Source organism: Peromyscus eremicus, chromosome 14 (assembly GCF_949786415.1).
Source record: "Peromyscus eremicus chromosome 14, PerEre_H2_v1, whole genome shotgun sequence".
In the NCBI taxonomy this organism is placed as follows: Eukaryota; Metazoa; Chordata; class Mammalia; order Rodentia; family Cricetidae; genus Peromyscus; species Peromyscus eremicus.
In genome coordinates this window covers 69,329,380-69,354,142 of record NC_081430.1, presented here as the reverse complement: position 1 = coordinate 69,354,142, position 24,763 = coordinate 69,329,380, and the positions used below count along the sequence as shown (strand labels likewise).

The following is a 24,763-nucleotide window of genomic DNA, read 5'->3' as shown; positions in this document are numbered from 1 at the left end:
AGTGCTGGGATTAAAGGCGTGTGACTCCCAAGTACTGGGATTAAAGGTGTGAGCCATCTCCGCCTAGCTCTGTTCCTCTTTCAGACTGGATTAATCTCATGTAGTTCAGGGTAATCTTGAACTCACAGAGATTCGTCTGCCTCTGTCTCCCCAGTGCTGGGATTAAAGGGGTGTGCCACTCACTGCCTGACCTCATTGCTAACTAGTGGCTAAGCTCCGCACTCTGATCTTCAGGCAAGCTTGTTTTTATTAGATCACAAAAATATCATCACATTTCCCCTTTCTTGTCTAAAATAAAACATCTTATTTCAGTACGTTAGTCTTTTGTTTTAAATAATCATTCAGTCTTATAGCCTTGCAATATTAATTAAAAGTAAGGTAAGGTATGATTCATTAGTATAGGGCTTGCCTACCACACATTCCCAGTATCACATGACTCAATGCCCCAACCAAAACACACACACACACACACACACACACACACACACACACACACACACACTCTTTAAAATAAAAATAGGAGCTGGAGAGGTGGCTCAGTGGTTAAAAGCACTTGTTGCTCTTGTAGAGAAGCCAGGTTTGATTCCCAGCAACCCTCAAGGTGGTTTACAACTGTCCACAACTCCAATTCCAGGGGACCTAATGTCTTCTGGGCACCCAGCAGGCACAGGGTGCACACACCGACACGCAGACAAAACCACCACACATAAATTTCTTTTTAAAAATCTAAAACAAAGAATTTACCATACAATATATTACTAAACAAAACAAGCTACAGGGCTCTTAACTATATAACAGGGATATATGGATGATCCCTCTCAAAACAAATGTTTTCATTCATAAATCCAAACATGGCTTTGGAAATGAATGTCCAGAATTTAAAACAAATAAGAAGACAAAATTAAAAACACTCAGGACAGATTCATTTTTAATATAAATCTGAGTTCAGACACATACACACACACACACACAAAACCTAAGACTATTATTAGGGTATTTAAAAATACATTAAAAAGATGTTAGTGTTTTTAAACAAGCAATCTTTTAAATTAAGTTGCTTGTTGGCTGTGTCTAAGTAGGTACATCAACACAAATAATAGCACTTTCAGAAACAGCATCTGGTAGCACAAAAGCTTCTTCCAACTGCCAAGAAGTTGCTGGTTAATTCAGGAAATTGACGACTCACCATCTATACTGAATACAGACCATGATTTACTTTAATAATGTACGTTTAATTATTAAAAGTCATTAAAAAGCAGCTAAGTACGTGAATGCATTACTCTGTATTGTTATGACATGGTCTGCATGCCTTTCGGGGGCAAGAATGTCTGGAGGGACATTCCATCGCTAAAATCTGGTTGAGAACTGAGAGACCATGTTTTAGTAGACAGCTTTATCTACAGTGTACTTCCTGTTGGTTCAAGAGCCTGTGAGACAGCTACTAAAACAAATTCCTCCCAGACAACTCTTTATAAAAGCATGCCATAATGGTTTAAAATGAAAAGGATCTTTAGAAGTTTATAATAGATTTGCCTGTGAAAGAAGCCATGCACACTGTATGATTTCATTTACATAAAGTACAAAATCAAAACGTTACTAGAAGTCAGAACAGTGGTTGCACCCTTGTGGGTGGAGGACATGATGGAGAGGGAACTAAGGGCCCTGGGGGCCACAGGCAGATCTCTCCAGCTGGACACTGGCTGTGCAAGTGTGGTCTGCTTGAGTGGGTTCTCCAAACAGTAGTATGTTCACATGCTATGTGTACTTTTCTCTGTGCATATATGTATTATTCATACAAAAAATTAAAATTAGGAAAAACTATTAGGTTAGTTTCAGCAATTAAGAGGGAGTATAACTGAGTTTTTAAGTGTTTCTTAATGATGACATAACACTGTTACTGCTAAACTTAATACAAACAGCTCCTGCTGGGCAGTGGTGGTGCACACTTTTAATCCCAGCACTCAGGAGGCAGGCGAAGGTGGATCTCTGAGTTCAGGCCAGCCTGGTCTACAGAGTGAGTTCAGGATAGTCTGTGCTTCCCAGAGAAAGCCTGTTTACAAACACCAACAAGCACAAGAGCTCCTTCACTCTGACATACAATGCACAAACCTCTTCAGAAGCAAAGGAGAGTTCTTGCTTTTGCTATATTGAGTCTCACACAGCTTACTATCCATGAAACTTTGATAATTAGCTACTTGATTTAATTAAAAACAAACTATAAGTGAAAAAGACAAAAAAGGAAATAAAAGCAAACTAATTTAATTTTAACTAATCTTGAAAATATTTCTGAAATCTTAGTACATTCTGTACACATGCTCTTTACGTTTTCTGCAGAACAGTCCCATGGGGAATGGTACCGTAACTCCATTTGCACAGAACTCTAACTGGTACTCCACATTAACTCCTGTGATTTCACTTGACAATACTGTACCAGGTCACAGCGTGCTGGAAAAAGTCTCTCTTGCAATGTTCTTACAAGTGACATTTGGCAGCTGCAGAGGCTGAAGGCAAAATGACTAACCTTTGCAAAGTGATTTGGAGCTGAAAACTTATATAATCTACAGACAGAAAATCTACTTTCTGAGACGGAACCCTTCCTAAATATGAACATTTCTCGCAAATCACGGCTTGCGATTGTCACTAAAAATCCAAGGCATCGTCTGTGTTTGTTGTGTTAATGGTGGTTTCTGCCACACTAACCATTTCTAACTAATTTGAGAACAAAAATGAAATCTGACACTGTGACCAGTTCCCCTCCCCTGGGCTGGACCTGGTAACCTTAGAAGAGTTAAGGAATGGAAAATGAGCTTCCACACACAGGAAGCCGCTAGAAAATAAGGAACAACATGTCATGTCCTAAAGCAGGAGCTTGAAAGATGTGCCATTGTGGTAAGTTTCAGGCACGGGGAAGGAGGCTGTGCTTCTGCTCACTGCGTAGACACTGGTGGGAACAAGACCTGTCCAGGTTCTGGTCACCATTATTCTGATAACAGCCCCACGCTGTGAGGCCCTGCTGCACACAGCCCCAGAGTGTCAGCATACAGGGAAGGCAGCAGTTGGCTGTGAAAACAGTCTGACACAAACCAGATGGGAGCTCACGAGATGGGCAACACAAGAGCAAACAATTGGCTCATTCAACAAAGTCAGGCCCCTGCCCCGGAGAATTCACACAAGACAGTAACAGTCACCCGCAGTTGATACAAACAAGAAACCATGTGGATATAGTTGAAAGAACTGTTTTTCCTCACACTAAACAAAGTTTTGATTTCTAAATTCCTACTTCATTAATTGCAGTTTGGTGTGGTGCTGACTTTTTTTGGCCAACAATAAATATTTCACTTGCAGAATATACATATTTTGTGACACCACAGAAGTAATGGAGACATAGAAACTAATTTCGTGCTGCTTCCTTTAATGTGCTGTGAGTACACACTAAACAATTTCAGGAGAGGGCCAGTTAGATGACTTATCACACCGACACAGTAATTAGAAAGTCCCCAGCATAGGCCTAAGTTTTGATTGGCATGAAGGCTCCCAATAGAACGATATTGCTACCTAAATACTTTCCTGATTCACAGATAATAAAGTATTACTACAATTACAGAAACAGGGAAAAGTGCCCATGTCCCCATTTCGAGTCTAGCTGACCATCGGATTTTAAGGTCACTTTGGGTGGTGACCTTCAATCCTTCTGCTAGCGTGACCCCACATATCACATGTACACATATACACGCCATTAGTAGTTTTACTGCTCTATTACATGTTTTACAGAACAAATGGAACTCCAGCTTAAAGTAATGGAAGAGTAATTATGGTTCTACATCAGCATCTTTTAAGAAAGTACTTCTTTTCTTATTATTCTTAAAGACATTTCCTGTGTTGCCTTTTGTCATTAGAATTTTGAGGTAGTTTTTCTGAGAAATGCTGTAGTTTTTCAATCCTTTCGTATGTATGCACATTTGGTCTGAACCAGAGTGTCATGATCTATACATGCTTGCTGAGCCTCAAACGATCACTTTCTCTTTTGGATGTAAAAATGTGAGAGTTGGGACTAGAGAGTCGGCCCAGCACTCGCTGCACAAGCTGAGTCCCCAGCACCTACATAAAAGCTGGATGTGGCCAGTGACACCAGAGATGGGGGTGGAGACGGGCAGATCCTGAGAGCTCTCTGTCCAGCTAGCCTAGCTGAACTAAGGACACCTGAGGTCACTTCCCAGTTTCCACACGGACACCTACCACATGCACTCAAATGTGTCACACACACACACACACACACACACACACACACACACACACACACGAGAAGTACTGACAGAATACAGTTTACTAAAAACACTACATGCCAACAGATACAATTATAGCATGAAAGGACCCCTTGCTAATAAACTTTGTTAGATTTCACTATACAGTGTACAAGTCAAAGGGGACTGTGCTGATGAACCCAGTATATACATATAGCACGTATAAATTTAAACAGGCTCTACCTGACCCTAATCACAACAAATATGCCGTGGAAAGTCACTGTGTCTGCCTGAGTCCCACAGAACACACATCCTGCTAGCACTGTCACAACAACGTCATTAAAGCTCAGGACCAGCTCAGGTTCAGTTCCTACCTGTGAAAGGAGCAGCTGCCTCTACTGTAAGTGGGGAAGTACTGTAAAAGGGGAGCCCTTTCCTCCACAAAGCCATGCTAATTATAACTACTACTTCCACAGCTCCTAATATGCCGTCTTATAATAAGGGCATTTTTTCTTTAATGACTGTATCAACCTAATGAAGCATGTATGATACTACAGGTCAGAAAAGCACAGAGAGGTTAAGCATCGTGTACAAACTCACCAGCTGAGCTACGGTTTGAACCTAGGCAGCCTGACTCCAGCCTGCATGCTCTAGACTGTACTGCCTCTATGTCTACGGCAGCACGGAAGTCCCCGAAACCAAGCAGTCCCTCGGCAGTGCTGCTCCCGAGTCAGAACTGTGAGCACCAGCTAAACTTTCACACCCCTGGACTCCACCGGAGGTAGTGTCAAGGTGAAGCCTGGACTCTGTGTTTCCAATAACGAGAAAAGCTCAGATCTGTTCAAATTTAGAAGTACTGTCTTCAGACACCAAAGAGCAACACAGGAGTGCCTAGCTTTGCAAGCACAGTAGTACATGTGCTTCGCTTCTTTGTTCTGATGCTGAACTGAAATCAACAATCCTCTTGGTCTCTAGTATGGAAACAGGTAGACATGGACTAGGACAAAACTTGACTGCTATCCTGGCTGAAATGCTCTGTTTAATTATATTTTATTTATATATTTTTTTATATTTTATTTATTTAGTAACAAGTTACTAAAGCATTTAATAAATAATTATGCTGTTTAGAAAAGCACTGGTAGCTGGGCATGGTGGTGCACACCTTTAATCCCAGCACTCAGGAGGCAGAGGCAGGCAGATCTCTGTGAGTTCAATGCTAGCCTGGTCTAAAAAGCAAGTCCCAGAACAGCCATAGCTGTTACACAGAGAAACCCTGTCTCCAAAAACCAGGAAAATAAAGAGAAGCATTGGTAACACGTTAACTTGTAGCTGTAGTTAATTTCTGTTGGAGTACGGCTGTGCTATATAGGAGAGCCGTGCACACTAGAAGAGCAGATGCTCCCAATAGTGACAATGCGGATCCTTGGTTCAGATGCCCTGCAGACGGCTTTCCCACTCCCAGGACTGTCTGCTTCATTAATAAAGAACCAGGAAGATGCTGTCAATCTACACACATTACTTCAGTGATTTTGAAGGGCTTGCAAGATGGCTCAACAGGTAAAGGGTCTTGCTTCCAAGCCTGATGACCTGACTCTAATTCAAGACCACATAGGAGAAGAAAACTGATTCCTGAAAACTGTCCTCTGTCCACCTGCATGGCTTATTTATACCATAATGTAATCCTTTATGCAGTCTGTCCATTTTTAAGGACATAATTATGAACTTCTCTCCTAGATAATATACATGTTCTCCATCCCCTCCCTAAATCTTTTTTATTATACATTTATTTACTTGTGTGCGTGCAGACAATACACACGTGTTGAGGGCAAAGGACAAATTTTGGGAGTTGGTTCTCTCCTTCTACCATGCAGGTCCTGAGGATTGAACTCAGGTGGCTTAGTGATGGCTGGACCATCTCTCTGGTCCTCTGTTTAGTTCATTCTTAAAGAACTGTCTTGCCGGGCGGTGGTGGCGCAGGCCTTTAATCCCAGCACTCAGGAGGCAGAGCCAGGTGGATCTCTGTGAGTTCGAGGCCAGCCTGGGCTACCAAGTGAGTTCTAGGAAAGGCGCAAAACTATACAGAGAAACCCTGTCTCAAAAAACAAACAAACAAAAAACAAAACAACAACAACAACAACAAAACAAACAAAAAACCCACTGTCTTAGCTGTGCGTTTTCCCCTCAAAATAATCTGTATTTCCCCTCTTTTAAATCAAAGCATACATTTTCATACAGAAATGGAAGTGAAAATAATTATCTGTTTTAAAACCCATTAATGATCCAGAGAAGTGTCTTTCCTCATGAGGATTACACTCCGGCTTGTATGCAGACACCCTCACATAAGCTGAAACACAAAGACGATGTGGTGGTTTGAAAAAGCTCATAGATTTGAATGCTTAGTCATGAGGGAGTGGCACTATTAGAAGGTGTGTTCTTGTTAGGGTAAGTGTGGCCTTGTTGGAGGAAGTGTGTCACCGGGTGGGCTTTGAGATTTCAAACGCTTAAGCCAGGCCCAGTGTGTGGCATTCTCTTCCTGCTGCCTGCCGATCCAGATGTAAACTCTCAGCTCCTTCTCCAGTCTCATGTCTGTCTGCACGCCGCCATGCTTCCTGCCATGATGACCATGGACTAAACCTCTCAACCTGTAAACAAGCCCCAGTTAAATGCTTTCCTTTATAAGAGTTGTCATGGTCATGGGGTCTCTTCACAGCAACAGAATAGTGATGATGGCAAAAGTTGTACTAGGAGGGGGTTGGTGCTGTGACAGGCTTGACTGTGCTTTTGTTTGGAGGAATATGGACTTTGGGACTTTAGATTAGGAAAGTATAGATTTGTAGAAGATACATATACTCAGACAGCACTTGTTACCAGTTTGAATATATGGATTTCTGGTGCTCTTTAGTCTGTACCCCATCATCTCCCTCTCTGAGACCTACATCTCTGTCCTGTACTTTACTTCTGGTACTGGGAATGTAATCCAGGGCCTGGGCACCAGGCTGACAGCCTAACACTGAGCTACACTTCCCACATATGTGGTTTGAAGAGGCCACCATTAAAACCAGAAAAGTCTACTTAAAAAAAGCTCAGCTATGGTGTTAAAGTTACTAAGATAATGATCATTCTGGTAGGGATTGTACTTTAGCTATATTTCAATTACAAAGGCAAAATTAATAATTTTATTAAATAAAAAATGATTTTACTTGCACAGAGACATCTTCTAAATAGACAAGAAACTTTGTGTTTGCTAATTCTCCTGCACTTTGAGTTAGAACCACAGTGTGCAATAGAACCAGTGTGAGTGGCCAGGCAGTGAACTGGGCACAATGCTGGGAAGGCACGGGCTTCTCCAAGTGTGCTGCCACAAAGTGGAAAGGGATCCTGACAAAGTATTTTTGAATTCTTACATATATATATATATACATATATATATATATTTGAGCAACACAGAAAATCCATAAGAAAACAGTAGAATTCTGTGATTCTCACGTAACTTGACAACCTAAACTGTCCTAGCATTTAATCCTAAAACAAACAGCTTAAATCTCTGCCCTGATTACAGCACAGTATGTTTGCTCTTCTACTTCTTATGTCTCACTTAGAATCTTAAAATATTCTGAGAAACCCAAAGAAAGAAAACATTTTTAAAGTAATGACTGTATCACACTACTTTATGAAACTTAATTTTTCCCTGATTCATCATAAATAAATGGATTTAGAACTAGTTTTTCATTTATATTAGTTAACCTAAACAGGAAAAAAAAAAAAAGGTCAAATTTAACTTAGAGTGTGTGGTAGTTTGAATAAGAGTGATTCCTATAGGCTCATATATTTGAATGCTTAGTCACCAGGGAGCGGCACTATTTGAGAAGGATTAGAAGGTGTGGCCTTGTTAGAGGAGGTGTGTCACTGGTGGTGGGCTTGAAAGTTTCATAAATCCACACCTGGCCCAGGGTCTCTCTTTGCCTGCTGCCTATGGATCAGGATGTAGCTCTCTGCTACTTCTCCAGCACCATGCCTTCATGCCTCCATGCTCTGCCTAACAATAATGGACTAACCCTCTGAACTGAACCTATGAGCAAGCCCCCAATTAAAAGTTTTCTTCTCCTTCCCTCCCCTCTCTCTCCTCTCTTCTTCCCTCCCTCCCTCCCTCCCTGTCTCTCTTTGAGACAGTGCTTCTCTATGTGTAGCCCTGGCTGTCCTAGAATTCACTCTGTAGACCAGGCTGGCCTCAAACTCAAGAGATCCGTCTGCCTCTCTGCCTCCTGAGTGCTGGGATTAAAGGCGTCCGCCACCACTGCCTGGCTAAATGCTTTCTTTTATAAGAGTAACCTTGGTCACGGTGTCCCTTCACGGCAGTAGAACACTGACTAAGAAAGAACAAAAGTGGAAAAAACAGAAACAAAAACCCACTTTTTGAAGAAGCTGCTTTTCATGAAAAAGTGCTGAACACATGACTAGTACACTGATTCAAGAGGGGTAGCTTCAACCCCGGGGTCAAAGAACATACCCAATAAATTCAGCAGCAAGTGAAAGAATTTCATCATAATTACTGGTTTGCTTATTCTTGTGTTTTTGAGACTAGCCCAAATTAACCTCTTGCCTCAGTCTACTAAATGCTAGGACTGTAGGCATTTGCCACCACATCTGGCTTGAAAGGATCTTATTCTTATTATACTCCAAAGATATCACCTGTCAAAATAATGAATTTATTTTATGTTAAGATCTGGAAATAAAACAACATCTTGCTAATCCTTCAGCCATGCAGGGCAACAGCCTATGTCCCACCACGACTTGCATCAGTTTTCAGTGGGAGCCAGCTCATTGAAGGAGAAGTTACTTCCAGTAGTCTGCTTGACTTCTTTATATACACACACTAAGCTACTATGCATTTCAAAGTAAAATACATGGTAACTCCACTGTAAAAGAGCCATAATTAGGATTCGAGTACTCTTAGAACCATTTACTGCCAGAAAAGATGTGGTTTTGATTCCCTTGTGATGGGGCAAATTCCTTGTCTTCAAGACTTCTGTGCACAAGAGATAGGACTGAATTCCTTCAAGATCACAAGGTCATAAGGGCCCCAGGGATTATTTTGGCACCCTGCTTCTCCTATTCTCTGAAATGTTTGGGAATGTTTCAGAATTTCAGAGAAGGGAAAAATAAACCAAGTGCACACATTTTATGGGAAAAAGTTCTGACTATGTGCCAAGGCAACGATGTTTATTCAAGAATTCTCTGTACAGAGCTAGATATCAATTGTGGAGTGACACTTTCTATCTATGTAAATGGTTTATTTATAGATCACTGGTTTTGTATTTGTTTTAGTCAAAGCTCAAATAGGCCTACTCACCTAAGCTTTTCTTCTTCTTCTTTTTTTCTTTTTGTTTTTTTTCAAGACAGGGTCCTACTATGTAGCTCCGAAAGTCCTGGAACTCACTATGTAGATCAAACTCATAGAGATCTACCTGTCTCTACCTCCCAAATACTGGGACTAAAGGTGTGCACCACTTTTTACACAGATGTAAAATTAGATGCAAAAACACTAAGCTAACCTTCAATAACTTCTAAGTAAAACTTCCTCCTGGCCTGGCCACGGTGGCAGACTCCTTTAATCCCAGCACTCAGAAGGTGGGTGCAGGTGCATTTCTACTAGTTCAAGGCCAGCCTGGTCTACACAGAGACCTCAGGCCATCCAGGGATATAAAGTGAGACCCTATCTCAAAACAAAATAAAAGTTTCCTGCTAGCAAATATCTTGGTTTCTCTTCTTTTTCATAATGAAATTTACTGACTTATCAAATGTCAACTAGCTATTACTGAACAGCAGAGCTACAAGTCAACACAAATATAACTACAGCTATCTCCTGGTCACACACATGTATTGTAGCTGAAAACAATGTCACATTAACTAGGATACCACAGACATTCCCCTATTCCCAGACAGAATGATTGTTTGTTATAGATAGAATTCATCAAGAAAATAAAATTCATTTTTAATTTTAAGACATTAAAAAACTCCAAACTTACTAAATTATATCAACCATGAATGATTACAATACTCAATAGTGCTTTGAGCAAGTCTATCTTAAGAATGTTTATTTGCTCATATCTATATATTGCCATGACTAATTTAACTTTAAAACCATCATTAGAAGAGTTTTATAGGCAACATTTTTGTTGTTGTGTTTTGAGACAGGGTCTTGCTATATGACTTAGACTAACCTAAAATTCTTCATGTAACCCAGGCTGGCTTTGAATTTATGATCTTCCAAAATAGGCCACTTTTCATTAGATCTAAAATACAATTTAACACTAATGTGTTACATTAAAAAAATATTCAATGGGATTAGAGATGGCTCAGCAGTTAAGAGACCTGCTGTTCTTCCAGCAGCCCCGGGTTTGATTCCTAGCACTAATAGTGCAACTCACCATGACTCATGACTCCAGTTCCAGGGGATTAACACCTTGACACCCTCTTCTGGCCTCAGGGGGCCACGAGGCACAAACATGATGCACAGACTTACATGTAGGTAAAACATTTATAACATTTAAAAAAAAAGTCAAGACATAAATATATATACATACTGTGGTGGTTTGAATGAAAATGGCCCCCATAAGCTCACATGTTTAAATGTTTGAACCTCATTAATGGAACTATTTGAAAAGGATTAGGAGGTGTAGCATTACTGGAGGAGGTGTGGCCTTGTTAAAGGAGGTGTGTCACTAGGGTGGGCTTTGACGTTTCAAAAGTCCCTGCCAGACCCAGTGTCTTCCTCTGTACCTGTGGATCAGGAACTCTCAGTCCCTCCCCAGCACCATGCCTGCCTGTCTGCTGCCCTGCTCCTCGCCATGATGATAAAGGACCAACTCTCTGAACTGTAAGCCAACCCCAGTTAAAGGCTTCCTATTCTAAGCTGCCTTTGTCATGGTGTCTTTACAGCAACACAACAGTAACTGAGACATGTACATACATAAAAATCATAATCTAGGACCTGCATATGGGAGAAACGATGGAGCAGAGTCTGGGTTACTTCACTTAATAAGTTCCAGTTCTGTCCACTTTCCTGCAAATGTCATGATTTCAATTTCCTTTTTAGTGTTGTGTGCGATGGGGAGTGAGTGTGCTGGTGTGCACTTGTATGGAAAGCCAGAAATTGAAAGTCAGAATGTCTTCCTTAATCTCTCCTCTGGGCTGGGCGGTGGTGGCGCATGCCTTTAATCTCAGTACTCAGGAGGCAGACAGGAGGATCTCTGTGAGTTCTGGGCTACAGAGCAAGATCCAGGACAGGCACCAAAACTACACAGAGAAACCCTGTCTCAAAAAACCAAAACAAAACAACCAAAGTAGTAGTTTTAACTGGCACTGTCTTGATGGCTAAGGATGTTGAACACTAAGTCTCACAGGAGGGGGAGGTAGAAAACTGGAGACAAAGAAGATAACAGAAGGCATTGGCCATGAAAGCATATAAGGAGACAGAAGAGCAACAAGAATGCGCACATGGAGGAAAGGGGAGTGGGGAGGGGGTTCAAAGGTCAAGCTAACAAACAAAACAGTGTGTGAAAATGCCATAACGAAATCTATTGCTTTGTACGCTGATTTAACAAAACAAATTTAAGAACATGATTGGGGTAGAGCTCTGAAAGGCTGGAGCGACAGAAGGACGGAAGGGAGGTGGAGTGTGAGGGCCCAACTTCCTGAGGTGTAATCTTAGTGACATCTCATTTAGGTGCAGAATGGCCTGCACTTCAGACCTAGGTTCCTCAAAATGCGAACAACTAACAAGCAGGTAGGTACATGAAACAGGAGGCCAGCAGCCTTGCAGAAACAGAAAGAAAACACAAGATGCCTTCACACCGACAAGAGCACAGGACACTTCACAGAGCAGCATGCGATGGGATGTGATGAGAGCACCATTCGTTTGTAAGCTCCAGTGTGGTCCACGTCACTGTGCAACACTAACTGGCCTTAACGCAGCATATTAACAGCAGTGACCTTAGAGGGAAGGACAGTGCCTAAGAGCTTTAAAACCCAGTTAGAAATAGGGTTTGCTAGTTAAACAAAAGAGCTACCAATCTTATTGTCAAGTATAAGGTTCTCCATCTAAATACACTAAATGAGAGAAACAAGTGACATAACTCCTAGAGACAAGGGTGAGAGTCATATAAAAATATGTTCGTTATATATTTATATATTCATTATCAGAACATCAAGTTTGATCTGATAAATATAATCAAATATTTAATAAATATGATTGATTAAGTAAGACATCCCTATTTGTTACAAAAACAGCTTACCTCTCTGTCGTGAAAGTGAGCTGTCAGCTTTATTTCTTACAGAGGTCAGCTGTCTGTGTACTGGCTTCTGTTCGACCTGTTTATTGTCTGCGTCTTGCTGTTGCTGGTACTAAAGAATTTAAGAATAAATGAAGCTATAATATTATTTTTACATTAAAACTGTGTTGAGTTAAATTGATTATATAAACATGTAAGAATTTGGTTTGTCATCTGACTAACGCACAGTGAGTGTGTGAAGAAGTCCACACCTCCTGGAAGCATCACCCCTCAGAATGCAGATGCTGGGGCTTACGACACGTGTGGTTCCCGAGTGGTCAACGCAGTGAGTTCAACAGAGGTGTCCGTCCCATCCTCTACCTCTACTCAAAGCCCATACCTGAACTGTTTTCTGTTACAGATTAGACTGCATTTCTAGCTGTCTTTTTTTTTTATTGCCCTCTTCTTTTGGAGGCATGCTCTCAATGTGTGGACCACACAGGCCTCAAACCTGTGACCCTCTGACTTGGCCTCCTAAGTGCTAGGATTACAAGTGTTCATCCCTGTATTTGGCTAGAATTTTATTAAATGGAATCACTGAGGATATATTTTTGTGGGGAGAAGGTCTAGCTTTTACAAAACATAACTTTTGTTAAAAAAAAAAAAGCCAATTATTGTACTTCTTCAGAGTTCCTATACTCATAGTGCATGGGAGTAGTGGTGCTCTAGAGTACAGAACCTAACACACTTTGGCCAGTCATCATTTGATGAACATTGTGTTTGTTTCCAATTTGAGGCTCCTACAAATACAAAATTCCTCTAGACACTCCTCTGTTCTCTATCCTCTTGGGAAGTAAAATGTACAGGTCACATGCACGTCCCAGCCAGCAATGGACTGGAGCTTAGCTGCTCCACATCCTTCAACAAATGCAGACAGCCTCTGGGACTTTCGCTTTCTAATGAACACACAGAGGTAGCTTGTGTTTTAATCTGCATTTCCTAATGTTTAATGCCATGCTAATTTACTGTTCAAATATCTTTTTTAGATTAAGTATATGTCCAAATCTTTTGTTCATTTTCAATTCAGCTATTTACTATTTAATTCTCTGGTTCATTTCTATGCTCTGGATTTGTCTTTCTTCCCACTCTACTACCTTTTTGTTCTCTTAATATTGTGTTTGGAGGAGTAGAGGCTCTTATTTTTGAGGAAAGAGAAGTCCCTATGTTTGGTAAACTAATTTTTAATTCTCTCGTTTCATGAAGAGTGCAGGAAGTTCTTGCCTCTTAGTCAAAAAAGATTTTCTTTGATACAGACACTATTAGCATATTTATTAGTTTTTCCTGATCTTTGCTTGAACACAGATTAGCAATAACAAACCCTACATAATGTTGTATTCCATAAGCAATCTTTATTGCATATTTTTAATTTTCTTCCTTGATACCATACAATGTTGTAAAATACCATGCAATGAATACTGATTGAATAAATTAATTCACAATGAGGAATGAATTGCTAATCATGAATACGAAGCTGTATTTATTACCATGAGCATTTATTTAGATTAAGATCTTCAAGAACAATCATCATAATTTTTTAATATACAAGGTTTCATGGGCCATTGGCTTCACTAGTTATGACATTGTTATGCTTTCACGGAACATATTTTATGTATTTTAAAGCTATAAACATCAAATAGTTAATAGGTACAAGTTACTGGGCTGGGTTTATACAGTCACAGAGACATAAATGACATTTTATACACATGGGGTCTGTGTCTGCCACAGTGTTCATGTGCAGGTCAAAGGACAACTTGTGGAGTTGGTTCTCTCCTTCCTCCTTTAAGAATGTGCTAGAAGATGCTAACTGTGTTGAGGCACACCTTTAATCCTTTAATCCCATCAACTGGTAGGCAGAGGCAGGAGGAATTCTCTGAGTTTTTGGCCAGCCTGGTCTCCATAGGGAGCTTCAGGCCAGCCAAAGCTACACAGCAAGACCCCGTCTCTCTGCCATTCCCATTCCACTAAAAATGTTCTAGGGATGAACTTAGTCTGCTTTGTTTGTTTTGAGACAGGGTCTGCTACGTAGCTCTGGCTATCCTTGAACTTGCTATGTAGACCAGGCCGGCCTTGAACTCACAGAGTTCTGATTCTCATTTTAAGTAAAGCACAAAGTTCTTGCTTTGGTACCTGAGAAGAGTCTTCAGCTGCTCCTGGTAACTCAGCATCATTGCCTTTTGTTGTTTTGTGTGTCATGGGAAGAACAAGGGCAGAACAAGGCTGCAACTCCAATTCCCTTAAACTCATTGGACCATGACTGGCACATGAACCTTCACAAGTATTCCCTGTATTAAACATGTAAACGAAAGTTAAACTGTCAGTTAGCTTAGAAAAACAACAAGCAACAAACTACAGTTACCAGCATTCCTGAGCAGTTACTCGGAAACAGCAGTGAGCCTCACCCCATACCTGCTATTAAGCTGTATTAATATTAAAGCCAAAGCTCACAGAGAATGCAAAACTTAGCTATGTTCAAACAAATCTATGGAATATCCCAAGTAAGGTCTGTTAGCATTTAGGCATCTATACCGGCCTGCCCTTAGGGTCCTGACAGGATATCCCTCAGCTGCAGCCACTAAGAGCCCTCCTGTGTGCATTCACTACGTTTCCTTGTAAAAGGCAGGCCTTGTACACCTCCTGTCTCTCTCTTCTTTCTCTTCCTCATCCCCAGGGACCAGTCTCTGCCCCCTTCCCTGTCAGTTCTCTCTCCCCTTCCCCTCCATGATAAACCTACGTTGGCTCTGTTGTATGGTGTGACTCCTTCCTGCCATTTTAAAATACACAAGGTCCAGTCAGCATCACCCATGCAGTCCACCCCTTCCCACACCACTCACACTATTCCCACTCGCCTATCCTATCACTAAATGGTCAGACTCAGTGTGACACTTTGGATTGACAATGCAACCTTGCGCAGGACGGTGGAGGAGGAGGAAGGAGACAAAGGGGAGGGAGAAAGGGTTGACCTGGCTCAAGTGCCAGGTCACAGCCAGCCCCTGTGGGGAGGTCAAGGTGGCAGGCACGTGAAGCACTAGTCACATGACACATACAGCCCAGAGCAGGACCGATGAACTACTGCATGCAGCTGCTGCTCAGCTTGCCTTCTCCATTCTTACACAATCCAGGAGGCCCTGTCCAGTGGTCCAGATCATCTCCCACAGCCATACCCCTAGGCCAAGCTAATCTAGGTAATCCCTCACTGAGGACCCCCCCCCCCCCCCCCGGATAATTCTAGATTGTGTCACACTGACAAAGCTACCACAAGGGGTATGAGAGGACACGGCCAAAGTACATTCTACAGTGTTATAAAAATGTTCTTATGAAAGCCAGGTGGGGGTGGCACACGCCTGTAATCCCAGCTCTTGGGAGGCAGAGGCAGGCAGATCTGTGAGTTTGAGGCCAGCCTGGTCTACAGAGGGAGTTCCAGGTCAGCCAGATGTGTTACACAGAGAAACCTTGTCTTGAAAAAACAACCAAACTAACAAACAAACAAAAATGTCCTTATGAAACCTAGTTTTGTGTACAATGAATACATGTCAACGGAAAAACAGTAATACTAAAGGGCAATTCCTGATTAGAAAATGCTGGGTATCAATCAGCTCTGTTTTGTGTTTTTCTTCACATGACCACATTCCCTTTTTCTAATCTAAATGTCACTTCAATCAAACCAGTAAAAAGAACAGAAATCTCTATGTAAATGACATCACTGTATGATTGTGTTGTTCTTTATACTCCAAATCCCTGCACATATATTACTTGTTCAGTAAGTTCTCTGAAAGCTAAGCAGCAGCAAAGAATTAAAGTTGGCAACTTTTAATTCTCGGCTTCGTATTTCATGTTCTTCCTAAAATATTTTTAATACATGCGTATGTGTGTGTGCTTGTTCATGCTTACACAGGTGAACAACAGGGTGCCCATATTCATGTGTGCTTGATTGTGTAGAAGCCAGAGGACCACTTCAGGTCCCCATCCTTGGGAATGCTGTCAATCTCCTTTAAGATTCTCTTTGGCCTGAAGTTCAAGAATTATGCTACTTTGGCTGGCCAGCAAGTCAGAAGGGATCCTTCTGTTGCCCCAACATTGAGATTACAAGTGCACACCACCGCCCAAAATAAAGATTTTTAAATTTATGTGTATGCACAGTTGCCTGCATGCATGTATGTGCTCCATGTGTCTATCAGAAGCAAGCTGCCCACAGAGGCAAGAAGACAGTATCAGATCCTATGGAGCGAATGCATGTGAGCTCCAGGTCTTCTGCAAGAGCGGCAAGTGGTTTAAATGCTAAGCCATCTCTCCAGCCTCATGCTTGGCATTTTGTGTGGCTCAGGCACCAGGCTCTCACGCTTTCACTCACTAAGCCAGCCAGCTCCTTCCACAAGTATTTCTAAGAAAATCTTGTTTTTCTTATTAACACTTATCTTTTAAATATAGCATAATTTCATTTAATCAACATGAAAGACTTTAAGAGGTATTCATGAACTAAATTGTTTAAAATGGAATATTTTAACGACACCATAGACCTTTTCATTTTAAAGGCAATCACCTTCACTGAAATTGAACAGCTGACAATTTCCTAGATATAACAAATAATCAGTCTCTGATTGAAAGTTTATGTTAATTCAAGTTTTTATGTTAAATCAAGTTTTTAATGGGCTCTGCACAAAGCAAATATATCCACTGAGCCTTAACTTTTCCCTATACAGTAGTAGTTCCTATGTACAAGGCAATTAGGGAAATGGATGCCTGGCTAACTCTCCAGTGCAGCAGAAGTTCATTAAAATACCGGCAAGAACGTACAAAATGTAGAGCAACTAAAGTTTCTGGTGCTGTATCTGCTCTTTAAAGAGCGGCATTCCTGTTTCTGGTCCTATGTCAGTTGACAACCTTTTTCTACGACTGTCTGTCAAATAAACTGAGAATAAGCATATTTAATGTTGAAAGAAAAATATTAAAAACATTTTTTGCTGGTGATATGGTAAACACCAAAGATTCCAGTCTAATAGCAATAAATAGACTAAAATAACTGAGAATTAATAAGAATCTTTGGTGCCATGACTGGACACTACATAAACATTCAAAACTATTAGCTTTTCTCTTCATTATAGCAATAAGAACAAAGAATGGAAAAACTTTTTTACTATCATGATCAAAACTATAAAATATGAACAAAATTAGTAGAATCCATATGAAGACAATTATGAAATCTTACTGAAAGTCAAAAATTCCACGAGGCCATATGTGGAATTTTCCACTTGTGGTAAATCTATGGTATTCAGAAAGAGGATACAAATGAGCAGACAAATCAACCCAACACCTAGAAAGGAAAGTCAGCAACCCAGAGCAAAAGATCAGCAAATCAGATGAGGAAATTAGCAATATAAAACTTCAGCAAGGAAACTGAAATAAAAACATAAAAACCAACCAAACACAAAAACTCAGAAATGTTAAAAATGAACACTGACCATCACCACCCCCTCACCCAGTGGTTAAGAACACTGGCTGCTCTTCCAGAATACTAAGTTCAAGTCCCAGCAACCACATGGTTGGTGGCTAGCAACTACCTATAATAGGATCTGATGCCCTCTACAGGCATTCAGGTGTACATGCAGACAGAACATTCATATAAATAAAATCTTCTGGAAAACAACCAAACTAACCCAATGAATCTAATAAAACCATGGTAGAAAGCCTTACTGCTAGACTGAACCAGGTACAGGAACGCTATCAGGATGGAGGTCAAGGTCAAGGAATTATCATGTTCAAATAGCAACAAGGGAAACACAGCAGGACCACTGAATTTAAGAACTCTGGGAATAGGACAAGAGACCAAACCTACAAATTCAGAGGACAGAAGGAGCCAAGATTAAACACCAGAGAATCCAGTCAGTGAAATTATAACAGAAGATTCCTCAAATCTGAAGAAATGTAAATCCAAACCCAAAAGGCATTTAGAATCCTAAGAAGACATGACCACAAAAGAACTTCTCTATAATTTATTATATTCAAAGTGTCAAAAGCACAAAGCAAGCGAGGGGGGGAAGGGTATTAAAAACTGTAAGAGAAAAACACCAATTCACCTACAAAGGCAGAAACATCAGAACATCAGATCTTTCATCAGCAACCCTAACACCGGAACCTCTTCTTTCTTTTAAAAACATGTATTTACTTATTTAGTGTGTGTTGGGGGAGGGGAATCCATGCCATGGTGCCTGTGTGGAGCCAGAGGACAACCTGAGGGAACCGGCTCCCTCCCTCCACCAAGTGAGTTTTGGGGCCTGAGCTGAGGTCATCGGGCCAAGCGGTCTCAGCACCCCTAATCTGATGGCCTTGAGTCCTGAGATGGAGTAACTGCAAACTGTGACTGCTATACTCAGCAAGTCCACTTTTTAAAACGGAGAGAGGAAAAGGGGGGGGGGGGTGTTTCAGGACAAGCACAAACTAAGGCAGTTCATGACTCCAAGCCAGTACTACAAGGAATGCTATACACAGAAAAGGAAGGCAGCTGTCTTCATCACGGGAGCACAGGAAAGACTAAATTATGAAAAGAACAGTTGGTTGTACTTGCTTGATTTAATTTTCATGTCAGAGTTACCTAGGAATCTATCCATTTCTTTTTGATTTCAGTTTGGGGGCAGTCTCCTTCCCCAAGACAGGGTCTCTCACTACGTAGCTCTAAACTGTCCTGGATAGTCATTATATAGACCAGGCAGAATCAAAGTCATAGAGATCTACCTGCCTCCGCCTCCTGAGTGCTGGTATCAAAAGTGTGCACCACCACACCCAGCTGGGGGATATGTTTTTAAGTTATTCCCTAATGAGGGAGGGCAGTGGTGGCACACACCTTTAATCCCAGCACTCGGGAGGCAGAGGCAGGTGGATCTCTGTGAGTTCGAGGCCAGACACCTATACACATAAATAATGAGAAGAGCTTTTAAGGAAAACTGGCTATGAACCTGGCATGGTAGCATCTGTGCTAATCTCTCTTTAGAATGCTGACAACACGTTGGTACCAAGTGTTAATGTGCCTTGGGTCAAGGATGCAAAGTCACTCATAAAGACAGCAATGACTGGGGCTGGAGAGATGGCTCAGCGGTTAAGAGCACTGGCTGCTCTTCCAGAGGACCCAGGTTCAATTCCCAGCACCCACATGGCAGCTCACAACTGTCTGTAACTCCAGACCCATGGTACCAAACAACCTCATACAGACATACACGCAGGCAAAACACCAGTGCACATTAAAAATAAATAAATAAATAAAGCTAGCAATGACAATGCAACCATACTTCAGGTGGCTTTGGGATGTATCTCACCATCAATCTGTCCAATGGCAAGCCTTTGCACCTGCCTCTCTCCCAGACGTCTATAAAATTGGTAGTACTGGTACTGTTGTGGGCCAAGTGGAGACTGCTGTTATCATTCCTGCTTGGTGGTTAACCTTGCTCCAGGCAATGTCACACCTGAAGTATAAAGTCTACTGAAATGTCCCTCAGGCTCTTCCTGGTGGCTCTGCAGGTGTCAATGTCAAGAATGTCTGTCCGAGATGTCCCCTGTGGCAACAGCAGAAACGTCCCACGATGGAAGCAGCTGGGCTTCACTGCTCAGGTGATCACTCGGGCCAAATCAAAGCTGGCAATGCCCCTGAGCTAGACTGTTCCACAGCTTCCACAGCACACAAAGGTGCTAAGCTGGAGGGAAAGACTGATCGCCTTTCCGCTAGGAAGCTGGAAGACAGCCCTCCACTGCCCCACTTGACGAAGCTGCCATCACTGGTATGGTTCCAGCTAAGCCTTTGTGTTTTGAGAGTTTCTCTGATTTCCTCTTTTGGATCATTCTGCTACTCATATGAATCAGGCTGTCGTGTATACCATCAAGGCCACAGACAAGAGGGTTGCTGAAGGTGGCAAGGTCACCATGTCTGCCCAGGAAGCTCAAAAAATGAATGAGGGGGGGAGGGAGGGGGGAAGAACAAGGGAATCCGTGGCTGATATATAAAATTAAATTAAATTATACAATAAAAAATAAAAATAAAAAAACGAAATGAGTGTCATCGTCCACCTGCATGGATGGTCTCGGGACTACTTGTCTTGATGGGCCACTTAAGCTCAATACTAGGTTAATAACAAAGCACAGTAAAATCCCCCACCCAAGGAGGGAGAATATTTTGTTTTGTGGACTTTAAGTCATTAATTTTTAAAATCAGTACATTTTAATAGAAGTAACTTAACCAAAAACTTGTCTCAGTATTTTAAAACCCATTAAAATTAAGTTTAATGAGGAGGGGATATAGAATGCGATGGTTAAAACCGTCAATTAGATAAGGTCCACAATCAGCTAGTAGACAGGCAGCCTTTGGGCATGCTGGTGAGGAGTTAAGACGAGCTGAGGAGGAAAGACAGCGAGTGCCGTCCAGGACCATCCATGGCTGCAGTTCTGGACTGACTCAAAAGGACAGGGCAAGCTGAGCATCACCATTCACAACTCTGCTTCCTGACTATGGCGTCACGGTGGTCAGTAGCTTCACACTCCAGCGATCCTGCCTTCTCCTCTATGATGTCTGTGCCCTTGAGGTGTGACCCAAAACAAACGCTGTCTCCCTTAAGTTGCTTTTGTCGCAGCAACAGGACACATAATGACAGAAGCTGGGATGCGAAGTGGGCTGGAGCTGTACTAAACCTGACCACGTGGTTCTGGAGGCGACTGTGGAAGGGCTCTCAGGGATGGGCCATCTACGCCTGGGATCCTGTAAGCAGAGGTTAAGGCCATTCTGGTAGGGCCCAGAAGACAAGCTAACAAGAGAAACACAAGCAGTGGAGTTTATGAGGCTCCCGAGGGGAATGAGGACTCCTGTTGGAAACTGGGTTAACGGCACTCTGTGATGCTCTGGCAAAGGATTTGGCTGCATCTGGATCCCAAGGACTCGAGTGGGGTTGAACTTAAATGTAAAGACTAATTTGTTTGACTTAGGCGACTCCAAGAGAGGAGCACATTCAGGCTGCGGTGCGGCAACTGTTTTAACTGCTCTCACCTAGGTCACTGAGCGATCCGAGAGCTAAGCAGGAAGACGTCAACTGTGTGTACAGACAAGGCAGGAAGATGTCAACTGTGTGCAGACAAGGCAGGAAGATGTCAACTGTGTGTGCAGACAAGGCAGGAAGACGTCAACTGTGTACAGACAAGGCAGGAAGATGTCAACTGTGTACAGACAAGGCAGGAAGACGTCAACTGTGTGTGCAGACAAGGCAGGAAGACGTCAACTGTGTGTACAGACAAGGCAGGAAGATGTCAACTGTGTGTACAGACAAGGCAGGAAGATGTCAACTGTGTGTACAGACAAGGCAGGAAGATGTCAACTGTGTACAGACAAGGCAGGAAGATGTCAACTGTGTGTACAGACAAGGCAGGAAGATGTCAACTGTGTACAGACAAGGCAGGAAGATGTCAACTGTGTGTGCAGACAAGGCAGGAAGACGTCAACTGTGTACAGACAAGGCAGGAAGATGTCAACTGTGTACAGACAAGGCAGGAAGATGTCAACTGTGTACAGACAAGGCAGGAAGATGTCAACTGTGTGCAGACAAGGCAGGAAGATGTCAACTGTGTGCAGACAAGGCAGGAAGATGTCAACTGTGTGCAGACAAGGCAGGAAGATGTCAACTGTGTACAGACAAGGCAGGAAGACGTCAACTGTGTACAGACAAGGCAGGAAGATGTCAACTGTGTACAGACAAGGCAGGAAGATGTCAACTGTGTGTACAGACAAGGCAGGAAGATGTCAACTGTGTGTACAGACAAGGCAGGAAGACGTCAACTGTGTACAGACAAGGCAGGAAGACGTCAACTGTGTGCAGACAAGGCAGGAAGACGTCAACTGTGTACAGACAAGGCAGGAAGACGTCAACTGTGTACAGACAAGGCAGGTTTGGAAGCGGCTGCACCGCTCAAGTGACCGGCACCACTGAGGAAGCTGCTACTCTGTTCTAACACAGCAGAAGCAGTGTCCTCAGAGCAAGACTCCACTCTGTGAACAATGCTAATTCCTTTGAAAGGGGAGCACCTAACCTGAGACAGACCGCTGCTGAAGCAGCTCCTTGCTCCTTGAAAGCCTAGCCGTGTTTGCCCAGGGCTGACACACGGAAGCTGATGTAACTGTGGTCTGAGCGGCTCAGGCTCCATCCCAAGCGGGCAGCACAACTTGGTAGCAGCGTCACTGGCTTTCCAGACATGAGAAAGAAGATTATGGGGATCGTGGAGGCCTGACTACAGTGTCAGAAAGCCCTGAAGCAAAGCAGTGTGTGACAAAATTGGAGGTCCTGAGAGGCCACTGTATGAAACTGCAAAGTAAAACCTAATTTACAATGGAGAACCCAGGATGTTGGAAATACCAGGACCCAAACCCACCAGGACCAAGGGACATCTGCCAAGGAAAACTCCAGACATTGAGTAAAGCTGACCCAAGAAAAGGCCATGTATGAAGCGGGGCGGTGGTGGCACACGCCTTTAATCCCAGCACTCAGAGGCAGAGGCAGGTGGATCTCTGTGAGTTTGAGGCCAGCCTGGTCTAGAGCAAGATCCAGGACAGGCACCAAAACTACATGGAGAAACCTTGTCTTGAAAAAAAAAAAAACCGAAAGAAAGAGAGAAAGGAAAGGAAAGGAAAGGAAAGGAACGGAAAGGGGAAAGGAAAGAGGAAAGGAAAAAGGAAAGAAAAAAGGAAAGGAAAGGAAAGGAAAAAGGAAAGGAAAGGAAAGGAAAGGAAAAAGGAAAGGAAAGGAAAGGAAAAAGGAAAGGAAAGGAAAGGAAAGAGAGAGAGAGAGAGAGAGAGAGAGAGAGAGAGAGAGAGAGAGAGAGAGAAAGGAAGGAAGGAAGGAAGGAAGGAAGGAAGGAAGGAAGGAAGGAAGGAAGGAAGGAAGAAAGAAAGGAAAGGCTATGTATGCTGCAGGTGAGAGTTGGAGGAGCGGAAGGGGCTACCAAGTCCTCTGGAGCCCCAGAGACTGCATCCCAGGTCCCCAAAGCTGGACGTGGAGCTGCAGATTTGAGACTTTCCCTGCTGGACTTTGGTCTGATCACGCCTTACTATTGTCCCAATCATTCCCTTTTGGATTTTTAAACAACGCTGTAATTATTAAAAACAATGGAGACTTTTTGTATTAAATCAACTTTTCTGTTATAAAATGGTCGTGAGTCTACGGTGACAAAGGTAATTGGGTCGGGTGTCAAGCTGACACGATGTAGAAATGTGACGGTCAACAGCGTCACCTGGCAGGATCTAAAATCGCCTAGAAAACGAGCCCTGAGTGTGCCTGTGAGGAATGATCTAGACTAGGTTAACTGAGGTGGGAAGACCGGCCTGGAGCATTCCTTGGGCAGACAGATGTCCTAGACTGAATTAAAAGAAGAGTGCAAGGTGACCATCAGCACTCTGTTCTCTGTGGAGTCAACGTCAGTCAACGTCAGCGGCCTCCCACTCCGCCCACCATGCTTCTCGTCCAATGATGGACCCCTGAACTGTCAGTCAAAACAAACTCACCCTTCCTTAGCTTGCTTTGGTAAGATATTTTATCAAAGTGACAAGACACACAAATAAGACACAGATCAATGAAATAAAAGAGGACTCAGAAATAAAGCCACACAACTACAGCCACCTAATCTTTGACAAAAACAATCATTAGAAAAAAGACAGTCTCTTTAACAAAGTGTTGGAAAACCTGAATATCTACATGTAAAAGAATAAAACTGTACCCATATTTCTTACTCTGCACAAAAAACAATTACAAATGGGTTAAACACCCCACTATAAGGCCCCAAACTCTCAAACTGCTAGAGGAAGCCATGTCTTTAAGATAACACTCACAGGCACGGACTCTGTGGAAAGCATTCCTATGGTAACGTGGAAATCATCCTAAGAATAAACAAATGAGATCACATGAAATCACACAGCTTCTACACAATGAAGAAACTACCAATAGAGTGAGGAGGCAGCTTACAGAATGGGGAAAATATCTATCTACATATCAAACAGAAGATTAATATCTAAAATATAAAAAAACTGGAAAAAAAAAAAAACCACTAAAAACCTAATGATCCCGGCACTAACGGAGTAATGAACAGACAGCTCTCAGAGAAGAAGGACCAGGCGGGGATGGCTCAGGAGGACAAGGCCTGCTATGTCAGCAGGAGGACCTGTGTTCAGATCTGCAG

The 24,763-nt window shown here is 42.4% G+C and overlaps 1 protein-coding gene across 1 annotated transcript in view; it reads right to left on the bottom strand.

Annotated features, from left to right (window-relative positions):
* The window catches only part of Kiaa0586 (KIAA0586 ortholog), a 109,021-nt gene that overhangs the window by 9,669 nt on the left and 74,589 nt on the right, over window positions 1-24,763 (bottom strand). The window contains exons 28-29 of the mRNA XM_059279149.1: window positions 14,699-14,853; window positions 12,536-12,644 (exon numbers count right to left, since the gene is read on the bottom strand). Of these exons, the coding sequence (XP_059135132.1) occupies window positions 12,536-12,644; window positions 14,699-14,853 (264 nt within the window). The remainder of the gene's footprint in view (window positions 1-12,535; window positions 12,645-14,698; window positions 14,854-24,763) is intronic.